Source organism: Mustelus asterias, chromosome 9, assembly GCF_964213995.1.
Source record: "Mustelus asterias chromosome 9, sMusAst1.hap1.1, whole genome shotgun sequence".
NCBI classification, from domain to species: domain Eukaryota; kingdom Metazoa; phylum Chordata; class Chondrichthyes; order Carcharhiniformes; family Triakidae; genus Mustelus; species Mustelus asterias.
The window spans coordinates 4523668-4535861 of NC_135809.1; the positions used below are offsets into that span (position 1 = coordinate 4523668).

General features: G+C 44.0%; 2 protein-coding genes across 3 annotated transcripts in view; one reads left to right on the forward strand and one right to left on the reverse strand.

Moving 5' to 3' along the window:
• Positions 1-12194, reverse strand: part of fgfr1op2 (FGFR1 oncogene partner 2) — a 103702-nt gene that overhangs the window by 17286 nt on the left and 74222 nt on the right. The gene's annotated exons all lie outside the window — the stretch shown is intronic.
• Positions 5236-12194, forward strand: part of slc17a8 (solute carrier family 17 member 8) — a 74755-nt gene continuing 67796 nt past the window's right edge. For both annotated transcript variants that reach the window (XM_078219542.1, XM_078219543.1), the window contains exon 1: positions 5236-5336. In XM_078219542.1, the coding sequence (XP_078075668.1) occupies positions 5236-5336 (101 nt within the window). The remainder of the gene's footprint in view (positions 5337-12194) is intronic.

Sequence of the window (12194 nt, forward strand, 5' to 3'; positions counted from 1 at the left end):
CTGTTATTTTCTTGAGGTGGTAAGGGAACATGTGGACCTCTGTGATTGATGGTAATTCTGTACTAAGTACGGCTGGTGAGATTCCATCTCCCGGACTAACCAATTGCTGTGAAGGAGCAGCTTCACTAGTTGAGCGATACGCCTATGGTTGCGTCTGTATATCTGGTTAAGTGGAATTCTTTCCTCTTGGCACCTTTGTGTTGTCCCCGAAATTCGTTTGTTCAGATCTCACACAGCTTGGTTCATTGAAAGCTTCAGTTTATTGTGCATTTTGAAGGGTATATACTCAACTTGAATCTTGTCCTTCAACTCTTCCAGTTCAGCTCTGATTAGAACATTTTCACGCAGAACATCTACGTTCAGCCCATGCATTTCATTGCACTGATGGAGCTGGCAACAATCGTGTGATTTATTTGAATATTATCTCCCTTTCTCTGGAATCTTCTGTTTCCCTCTCTCTGCAGATTTGTGAAAAATAAATGGTGACTGAGAAACTATGCTAAGAATGCCTAGACAACATATTCAAATACAAGCTTCAGTCCCCAGACCAACTTTTAAATTTTATTTTAGCCCAGACAGTTCATCTCACCCTGGGTCGTGGGTGCGTCCAATCAACCTATCCACCAACCATAAAAGCAGATGGGCCTTGAAGGGTGATTGAAGCAGCAACTCTGATTAAATTTAAAAGCATTTGGATATGCCATAACCTATAGGGCCACAGGCTGAGAGCTGGAAAGCAGGAATCTGTTGGATAATTGTTTATCATAGAAACCCTACAGTGCAGAAGGAGGCCATTCGGCCCATCGAGTCTGCACCGACCACAATCCCACCCAGGCCCTACCCCCACATATTTTACCCGCTAATCCCTCTAACCTACGCATCTCAGGGGCAATTTTTTAACCTGGCCAATCAACCTAACCCGCACATCTTTGGACTGTGGGAGGAAACCGGAGCACCCGGAGGAAACCCACGCAGACAATGTGCAAACTCCACACAGACAGTGACCCGAGCCGGGAATCGAACCTGGGACCCTGGAGCTGTGAAGCAGCAGTGCTAACCACTGTGCTACCGTGCTGCCCCTGTTATCAGACAACATGGGCTGAATAACCTCCCTGCACCGTGGGTTTTTTGATGTCTCTGTGTGTAACATCCTAACTATGTTAGGGATTGTGGGTTTTACACAAAAAGACGTGGTTTGCGCATGTAGATTCAAAGTAACACACGACAGGTTTATTGAAAGAGACGTTCTCTGCACTGCATAGAGTACAAACCGAAACTAAACAGCAACCTGTGTAACACCCTAATGATGTCACCACCAAATCATGTGATCAGCTCTTAAGAGAATCATGCAACCATTTAAATCAGGTTCAAGTTACGAGGCGAAGGCGGGAGAATGGGGATGAGAATCATATCAGCCATGATTGAATGGCGGACCAGACTTGATGGGCCAAATGGCCTAATTCTGCTCTATATCTTATGGCCTTATGGTCTAAGTATGATCTAACTGAATGAGCCAAATAGCCTCCACCTGTTTCAATGTTCCTAAAGCAACCCTACTTTCCAAGGGGAATGATGCCAAACAACCAGCCCATAAAGAGAATACAATGGAGAATTATGCATCAAGCAATTAGAAACTATTAATTTGATTGGATGCAGATGATTAGAATATATGATAATCTACCAGAAATCGCAAATCCACTGAACTCAACAGCGAAAACCAAGAAAGAGATTGCAACCCCTCTGGTGTGGGAGTAACCAACTATTAGCAACAAGGTCGCCTCCATCCCGAAGCCTTTGGAAAATCAAACCTTACATTAGTCACTGGAATCATCATTTCAACCTTTATCCAAAACTCTATGCAGAGGGAGCATAGCGTCACTGCACTGGTAACCCAGAGACCCAGTGTAATCCTTTAGCACCCAGGTTCAAATCCCCCAACAACAGTGCTTTCCAGATCACAACAACTCGCTGTGTAAAGAAATTTTCAATGTCAAGACTAGTTTTTCAATCCTGCACTCCTGGTACAGAGTTGCAATTGCGCAGGGTTCATGTGGGAGAAATGTGGCTGCTTTGCCTGACTTGTCTCCATCTCTGACCCATACTTCATTCCAGTTTGCCTTTCCCACTGGGAGCCTTAAAATGATTCTGTGATTCATGTGCAGTTGGTTGATGTCACAGCCTCAGTTATTATACACGTGTGATAGCTTCTGCCAACACTGTTCAGACATGAGAAGCCATTTGCTTCATGAATCATACAGCACACAAACGGTGACACAGTGCTGCTGCCTGCTGCCTGCTGCCTCACCAGCGCCATGGACCCGAGTTCGATTTTGGCCTTGGGTGACTGTGTGGAGTTTGCACATTCTTCCCGTATCTGCGTGTGTCGATGCAGGCTTGGAGGGCCGAAGGGCCTGTTCCGGCGCTGTGATTTTCTTTGTTCTTTGTTCTTTGAGTGATCCCTCATGAGGACGGCCTCTTGAGTTCATGTCACACTGCTTGTAACCCTTACCATGCTGCCTGGGTTTGCAAAATCCTACTAACTCCTGGCTTGAGACAATTCACACTTTAACCTGTGATTAGCCCTCTCTCCACGCACACTGTTCATACCTGTAAAGACTTGATTATCTGTAAAGACTCGCATTTCAGCTATTCTTCACATTCCAATCAGTAATTATCTTGCAATTGTGTCTTTGCCGATATATATGCCGTGTTTGTGAACTAACTTCCACTCACCTGATGAAGGAACAAAAGCTCGTGATTCCAAATAAACCTGTTAGACTTTAACCTGGTGTTGTGAGACTTCTTACTGATTCAAAGATTTTGCATAACACCACCAGGTCTCTCTATCCTCCCACTCCTTTATAATTAACATAAATCATAGAATCATAAAATCCGTACAGTGCAGAAAGAGGCCATTCGGCCCATTGAGCCTGCACTGACAGCAATCCCACTGTATCCCCATAACCCCACATATGGGGCCAGCTATCATGTGTATGCTGACTCCTGGCTTTATGTCTTCACCACCTCTCGACCCCTACACAGTCTGTCCTTGTTTGACTGTTTGCCTGATATCCAGTCTAACAATCACCATGTGGAACAGCAATGGGAAAGCTGGAGGAATGGCCTTTACACCCTGACAAAATCTGATTCATTGCAAGAGTCAAAAAAAGTTTGAAAGCTTCTGGTGTAAGGTGCCTTATTTACCACAAGTGGGCAGCAAAGGGGAGCAGGAGACAGACTGGTCCAAACTTGCACTAAAGGACAAAATGACCAGCAGAGACATTGATGAGAAAATCACAAATAAACAACTAAATAGTTGTGATAATCTTTGATGTTACTTTTTACCAACGCGTGACACTAATTCATGAATTGTGTTAGCTGTATTGTGTGGGAACAATTGCCAGCACTGTCATTGCCTCCAGTCAGTCGCCCCCCCTCCCCCACCAACCTATCCAGATATATGAGGGGTGACCTGATCGAGGTGTTCAAGATTATGAGAGGCATGGACAGGGTGGATAGGGAGCAGCTGTTCCCCTTAGTTGAAGGGTCAGTTATGAGGGGACACATGTTAAAAGTGAGGTGTGGGAGGTTTAGGGGGGATTTGAGGAAAACCCTTTTTACTCAGAGGGTGGTGAGGGTCTGGAATGCGCTGCCTGGGAGGGTGGTGGAGGCGGGATGCCTCACATCCTTTAAAAAGTACCTGGATGAGCACTTGGCACATCATAACATTCAGGACTATGGGCCAAGTGCTGGCAAGGTGGGCAGGTCATGGCATTTCATGCCTCGGTGCAGACTCGATGGGCCGAAGGGCCTCGTCTGCACTGGAGGATTCTGTGAAATCTGGGCTCATCTAATTCTCACCCCTAAATTCTGGAATTATCTCCCCAAGCCTCAAGTTCTGCCTCTAAGACATTTCCTCTTTAAAAACCCACCTATTTTACCAAACTTTCAGTCATCTGACCTATCCCCTTTTGGCACTTGGTGCCAGATTAAACCTCCTGTGAAGGAGTTTGGGATATTTCGTACCGTATACAAATGAAAGGTTTTTAAAGCAAGTTGTATAATTCTGGAAAAAAAAATGTCAGGTTAGATGTCTGGAAAAGAGACAAAGCGAAAATCCTCGATTTATTTTGTATTTCCTTTCCCTCACTTCTGAATAACTTGGAACAATCACTCAGAAATATAAAATAACAGCAGCGGTGTCAAATTCACCGGCTAGGTTTCAATTCCAGGGGATTGCTGGCTGGTTTAAAGTGTTAAAAAGATTAGGGGAACCGACTTAACTTCTGTTAATTTCCCATTCGCTGAGAAATCTTTTCGTGTCTTTGTAATGGAATATATAAATAATGTAATATGATTAAATATATTATAAATAGCCTGAGTTCGTTCTTAAAATACATCTTGCACAAATAAAGGGAAGGGATGGGATTGCTCTGAATTATCCCCATGAAATGAATAATTGCTGAGGGAAGCACTGGGATGTGTCCGAGAGATGGATGCGGTGTCCTAAGTTCCAAAAGATTCATGCATCTTCTATCTAAAGGGGTGTAGAGTTTTAACAATGAGTTTCTCTCCTCAATATCAGCTACAGTTACAATGAGGCAAGGTTGCTAGCATTGGAGACTGGAACCTGCGTCATTCAGATTGAGTACAAAGCTGTCAATTTTTAATAAACTCATTCTCCCTCCTCTCTCTCTCTCTCAGTGCACTGCCACTTGTTTTGTGGCAGGGACTTGTGAGCCATTTGAAGGGGAGGCGAATAGGTAACAAGTACTCCTAGCCGCAGCTGGATACCGGGTTGTGTGTGTGATGGGTGAAATGTCACCGATTCTTTGACTATTTTTATTGGGAGGGTGGGTGGTGGGGGGGCAGTGGGCAATAGAAATCTATTGACCCCCCCTCTGTTCGAGAACACAGGAACAGACCCTCCCAGGAGCAGCAGGGACCTGTGCCATGGATGGTAAAACCCACACTTGGTGTCTTCTCTAGGTCGCCAGTGAGTTCCTGGGGATTCTCACTCTCAACTTTCACAGCAACTGGTTGGAAAGCAGAGAGGGTGCAGACAGGTGGAGAGGTGCTAAAGCAAAAAACCCAGATCACAAACTATTTCTCGCTGCATTCTCTCAGAGTGGCAATGGAATACAAAGCGAGGACACCAGCGTCCCGGGTGCCATAGACACTGATAGAATCGAACTAGGAACTGGGAAGAGGAGAGACGTGTCCCTTCCAGAAAAGATGCCTTTTAAAGGATTTACCACCATGAAGGACACCTTCTTCAAACCTGCCACGGAGGAAGCTAAGTACGCAGTGGGAGATTCGCTGGGTCACATCCGAAGGTACAGAGGAAGAGAAAGATTGCTTAAATTTTATTTTCACAAGTATCCTCAAATTGGAAGTTTCTGAGAGAGGAGGTGTGATATAAAGTTAGCAGTCGCTTCACTCAGAGAGTGTCTGTTGTGCAGTCCAGGGATTGGTGGAGGGGTAAGATTCGGTTGGGTTACAATCTGACTGGGAATATTTATCATAAAATTAATAACATTAAGAAAACTATAATATTGGGACAAAATGTTACAGGGGCGTGTTAGATAGGTAACATTCCTACCTGCTTGTCTCAATATTATAATGTTTTAAATGTTAATTTTTGTATAAGAGAATATTGTTCAGCAACAATCGCCAAAAAAACAAACTTTCCCATAAATGTTATTCTTTTGTGCGTTTTATTTTACTAAGTAACCGAATCTGTTCAGGTCCCCCGAACCTTCTTAACATTTCCAACAGCAGTTAGATTATTTTCTGTCACTGGATTTAACTTGGTTTAAATTTTTCTTAATTAAAGAAAATACTTTTTCTTTTTTGATTGGACTGTCATCTCTTCAATGAGATGGATTATATTCCCCGAATGAGTTTAAAGATAATTGTAGAATTGGTCGGTTTGTAAGATTCTGGCAGTTGCAAAGACATCACTCTTTATCACATTCTAAACCAATATCAATTTGTAATATTTTATGATGATATGTTCTTCCACCAGCACAAACAGACATTCTTAAAATGTCTGTGAAGGACTTTCTGATGAACAAGACTCCGAAATAATGTTACAAGAGATAAGATTAAGATGCTACGAAGAATATTTATCATTCCATTCTGACTGAGCGTGTCCCTTTGATGTTCATTACAACGGGGGCAGTGTATATTAATGTGTGGTTTAACTGGAAGGTTTCAATAGCAATAATTCCCCAGCGTTTAATGTCATTAGCTTGATAGACACAGGAAGACTCCATCGCAATCTCACTCAGAAACCAAACCTTAGAATAATCAACCCCATTTAATACTCCCTATCGCTGGCAGAAACTGTAAATCGATTAGTGCCGCCTTGTTAATTGATATAAATGGATAAACAAATGCAATCCCAGTGCTGTTTCTAATGAAACAGCATCACAGACCTTTCAACAGAAAACGGGAACCTTCTCTGGCACTGATTTACACGGGGTTTGCTCTGAACAATGACATTAAACTGTATTTTTTTAGTCATGGCTGTCCACTATCATTCTCTCCCTAAAGTTTATTGGTTAGAGAATCCATTGCATTTAAGGTTGCTTCTACACGAACATTTATCTTGATACTGCACAGCTTGGTGCATTGAGACTGAACTGTATGTATACTTGCAAGGCCATCCTTTCCAGAGCTATGGTTTATGAATTAATGGCAAATGCATCCGTTAAATTGAGGTGATTGCTTATTTTTATATATGTTCTGATATTTAAATATTTTCGACTGTTGTTCTTACTACTCTGTGGTTGTATTAACCTCCAGCCCAGGAGCGCTGCCCATGTCTCAGCTGACGCCAAATGCTATTCATCCATCACTTCCTGTGCTCACCTAACCAAATCTGGGTTTTTATAAATTCTGATCTTTGTTTTCAAATCATTCCAATGCTTCTTATCCTGCTTTCAATTCCTGTAATCTCCTCTGGCCCCGTAACCTTTTGAGATACTTACCCTCCTCCAAATCTGACCTCTTGATCAATGCTGATTTTAATGGTTCCACCACTGGCCTTGGGCTGCCTGGGTCCCAAACCCTGGAGTTCCCTCTCTGAACCTCTCTACCTCTCTCTCTCATCCTCTTAAGAAGTTCCTTGTAACCTATTTCATAGAATCATAGACTCCTTACAGTGAAGAAGAGGCCATTTGGCCCACCGTGTCTGCAACAACTCTCTGACAGAGTATCTTACCCAGGCCCTCTCCCCCGCCCTATCCCTGTAACCCCACACATTTACCATGGCTAATCCTCTAGCCTACACACCATGGGACACTAAGGGACAATTTAGCATGGCCAATCCACCTAACCTGCGCATCTTTGGAGTGTGGGAGGAAACCGAAGCACCTGTTCTAATTTGTATGTTTGTCTGTGTCGAACCTGTGTTTGATGATATTCCTTTCAAACAGCTTGGGACATTTTTACTGCATTAAAGGCACAATTTAAATTCAAATTGTTGTTGCTAGCGTATCGGCTGAAATGTTTTCTGAAAAGGTAATATGTTCATTGACTGTGACTTGGCGAATTAAAACTGGCTAATTCTATCTAAACCCGAGAATGTATTACATTCTTGAAACCTACTTCAACCGATATTATTGATAATTCATAGCTGGATTAGCTGTCAGCAGTGGATCAGTGTTTGTCACCCTGGTTTCTGAGTCAACAGTCCCACTCCAGCAAGTTGAACTAATAACCCAGGCTGACGCTCCCAGTGACACTATGGAGTGCTGCATTGTTAGAGGTCCCTTAGGATAAGACATTAAACGGAAACCCTGTCTACCTAACAGGTGGATTGCATGACATTACTTTGAAGAAGAACAGGTTAAGTTCTCCCAGAGTCCTGGTCAGCACTGATCCCAATTCAGGAGAATGAGAAGTGGTATGATTGAAACATAGAAGATTCTTAGGGGGTTAGACAGGGTAAATGTTAGGGGGTTAGACAGGGTAATTGTTGGCAGTTAGACAGGGCAAATGTTAGGGGGTTAGACAGGGTAATTGTTGGCAGTTAGACAGGGCAAATGTTAGGGGGTTAGACAGGGTAATTGTTGGCAGTTAGACAGGGCAAATGTTAGGGGGTTAGACAGGGTAATTGTTGGCAGTTAGACAGGGTAAATGTTGGGAGGATGTTTCCACTCATGGGAGAGTGTAGGATCAGAGGGGCCCAGTCGCACAATAAGGAGGTTCTCATTTAAGATGGATTTGAGGAAGAATTTCTTCTCTTGGAATGGTGAATCATAGAATCATAGAAACCCTACAGTGCAGAAAGAGGCCACCTGGCCCATCGAGTCTGCACCGACCACAATCCCACCCAGGCCCCACCCCCACATCACTACACATTTTACCCGCTAATCCCTCTAACCTACACATCTCAGGACACTAAGAGGCAATTTTTCAGCATGGCCAATCAACCTAACCTGCACATCTTTGGACTGTGGGAGGAAACTGGAGCACCTGGAGGAAACCCACGCAGACACGAGGAGAATGTGCAAACCCCACACAGACAGTGACCCGAGCCGGGAATCGAACCCAAGCCCCTGGAGCTGTGAAGCAGCAGTGCTAACCATTGTGCTACCGTGCTGCCCACCTTTGGGATTCTTTGCCCCAGGAAGCTGTGGAGGTCGAGTCTGTGAACATTATCAAGGCTGAGATCGATAGGTTTTTAATCAGTCGGGGATTAAGCGTTTTGGAGAGAAAGCAGGAAAGTGGATTTAGTGACTGTTAGATCAGCCGTGATCTGATTAAATCGTGGAGCAGGTTCGAAGTACTGAATGGCCCTCCTCCTGTTCCTATTTTTTATGGAATCATAGAATCCCCATAGTACACAAGGAGGTCATTCAGCCCACCCAGCCTGCACTGACAACAACCCCACCCAGGCGCCATCCCCTTAACCGCCCCCCCCCAGTATTTACCATGTACTTACAGCACCAGGGACCCGGGTTCGATTCCCGGCTTGGGTCACTGTCTGTGCGGAGTCTGCACATTCTCCCCGTGTCTGCGTGGGTTTCCTCCGGGTGCTTCGGTTTCCTCCCACAGTCCGAAAGATGTGCTGGTTAGGGTGCATTGGCCGTGTTAAATTCTCCCTCAGTGTATCCCAACAGGCGCCGGAGTGTGGCGACTAGGGGAATTTCACAGTAACTTCATTGTAAGCCTTACTTGTGACGACTAAACAAACTTTAACTTGGACACTAAGGGTCAATTTAGCACGGCCAATTCACCTAATCTACACATTTTTCGAGTTTGGGAGGAAACTGGAGCACCTGGAGGAAACCTACGCAGACACGGGGAGAACATGCAGACTCCACACAGACAGTGACGCAAGGCCGGAATTGAATCCGGGTCCCTGACGCTGTGAGGCAGCAGTGCTAACCACTGTGCCACCGTGCCACCCAGTCTTATATTGGAGTGTTGAGTAAGGTTGCATTTGCACAAGACATTGATTAAGCTGAAGTGTTGTAAAGTTCTCCGGGCTCTCAATGTCACATTATGAAAAACAGTCAGTGAAGATTTCACTAGAGTTACAGCTTAGATAGAAAGCTCAGCTTAGGAAGAACTGGCTCAAAAATGAGGACAAACTACAAATGCCGAAAATCTGAAATTAAAACAGAAAATGCTGGAAATTCTCAGCAGCATCTGTGGACAGAGAAACAGAGTTAATGGGTGGAATTCTCCAACCTAGTGCATGCTCGCCCCACTGCCATTGAGAATGGGGAATTTGGCGCTCAGTCTAAACTCCATTCATTGCAGCGGGACTGGAGAATCTCAGCCATGGATGAGGTCAGAGGTTTTCGGTGAATGTTTCAGATCTGCCATCTTTCCATTCTGCCTGATCTGCTGTATCTTTCCAGCATTTTCTATTTGCATTACCGGAAATCCCTGTTCTCCAGTTACTGTCCTTCCTAAAAGTGGCATTAGTGGCTGCTAATTATTAGGTGTTTTTGGTGAATAATTACTGTTTCTGTGTCCTGGCTAAATAAACTGGCTTATGAGGAGAGACTGAGTAAACTGGGACTATACTCATTGGAATTTAGAAGAATGAGGGGGGATCTTATAGAAATATATAACATCACAAAGGGAATAGATAAGATAGAAGCAGGGAGATCCTGCTTCTATCTATGGCAGGTGAAACTAGAACTAGGGGGCATAGCCTCAAAATAAGGAGGAGCAGATTTAGGACTGAGTTGAGGAGGAACCTCTTTACACAAAGGGTTGTGAATCTGTGGAATTCCCTGCCCAGTGAAGCAGTTGAGGCTACCTTGTTGAATGTATATTAGACAAAGATAGATAAACTTTTGAACAGTAAAGGAATTAAGGGTTACGGTGAGCAGACGGATGAGTGGAGCTGAGTCCATAAAAAGATCAGCCATGATCTTATTGAATGGTGGAGCAGGCTCGAGGGGCCAGATGGCCTACTCCTGCTCCTAGTTCTTATGTTCTTATGTTCTTATAAACACCAGGACCTATTTTGAGATGTATTCTGAGATGCGTTCTTCAAACAACACAACAACATAGAAGAGATCGGAGCAGGAATAGACAATTCTGTGCAATACTTGTCTATGATTCACTCTGTTCCACCACTCAGTTTTGCCACCTGCTGTCCTCCGGAGGTTTGCAATGTTAACAGAGCTGTAATTATGAGGAACCCAATACCTATCCCATTGTAGGCTGGTATAAGGCTACAGTTTGGGTTGAAAACAAGAATAGCTTCTTAGAATTCATCCAAGACAGTTTTCTTTCATCTGTATCTGGGCAGATTTGTCAATAAAGAAGTTGTTGAGTTATTGAGAAACAATTCAGATTATGTAGGAGCTTTTGAAAGGCCACATACTTGAAGAGGGCTAACTTGCAGGGCTGTGGACAAAAATTGGGGTGTGGGACCCAATTGGACAGCTCTTTCAAGGAGCTAGCATAATGAGGTGGGCTGAATGGCCTCTTTCTGTGCCATTGAGTTCCAGTTGAATGTCGCAATGACTGAAGCATAGAGCCCTTCTAGATGTCCCTGAGAAAAGCCGCCTGAGCTCCCTCATCCTGTGATCTGAGCTGGAAATACATGGTGAGGGATGTTTGAGCGATGGGGGTAGATTTCCGTTGAGGACTATGTAACTGTGGTGATTCCCCTTTAAGGATCAATCGGCAGAGGAATTGATCACGTGACTTGGGGAAGCAACTGGGGACCAGGGTGGGGGATCACCTTGGTAAACCGGGTCTGCTGTTCCAGAACCTTCTCTGCAAGCCTCAGAATAGCCATTACCTGTAAATAAATGTGTTGCCTTTTTTCCCAGGATTGGTGAACAGGAATTATTACAGTATCACAAAAGGAACAGGTTTACAATCCCATTACACATGATGCACAGATGAAATTATTCCCCCAGCTTAAACACACTGGAAAGTCGTGATATTACTGCGATAAAATATTTATTAAAATGTATTGAAAAACATGAATTTACCAGGAACTTTAATAGCCTCAGAAAGTCCCAAAGCACTTCACAACTAACAAATCAAGTTTCTCTTTAAAATGTAATCACTGTTTCAATGTAGGGAAACGTGGCTGTCAATATTAATTCTGTGAGGCCCACAAGCGGCAAAGAGACGAATAGCCACATGATTAGTTTTAGATAGAGGGATAAATATTGGTCAGCATGTTGGGAGAACTCCCATGGTCACCTACAAAATAGTATCCTGGGGTATCGTACAGTCACCAGAACAGGCAGGCAAGATCGCCGTTTGACAACTCAACTGAAAGCTGGCACCTGTGACAGTGCAGCACTCCCTCAGCACCAGGCTCAAGTGCCAGCCTAAAATATCTGCTTAAGTCTCTGCTGTGGTAAACATGGCAGAGTCAGAGATATTACAACAAGGAAAAGTTTGAAAATGTTGGCTAGAGAACTGGAGGCAGAAATAGATTCTGAGAGAAAGATAGGAACAGGGGTCTCGGAATAGGAGTAGGCCACGTTCCACCATTTCGTAAGGTCATGGCTGATCTTAGATCATAGAATAGATCATAGAATCCCACAGAAAAGAAGGAGACCATTCAGCCCATTGAGTCTGCACTGACCACAATCCCGCTCAGACCCTATCCTGTAACCTGCACATTTACCCTGCTAATCTCCCTGACATTAGGGTCAATTTACCATGGCCAATCAACCTAACCTGCACATTTTTGG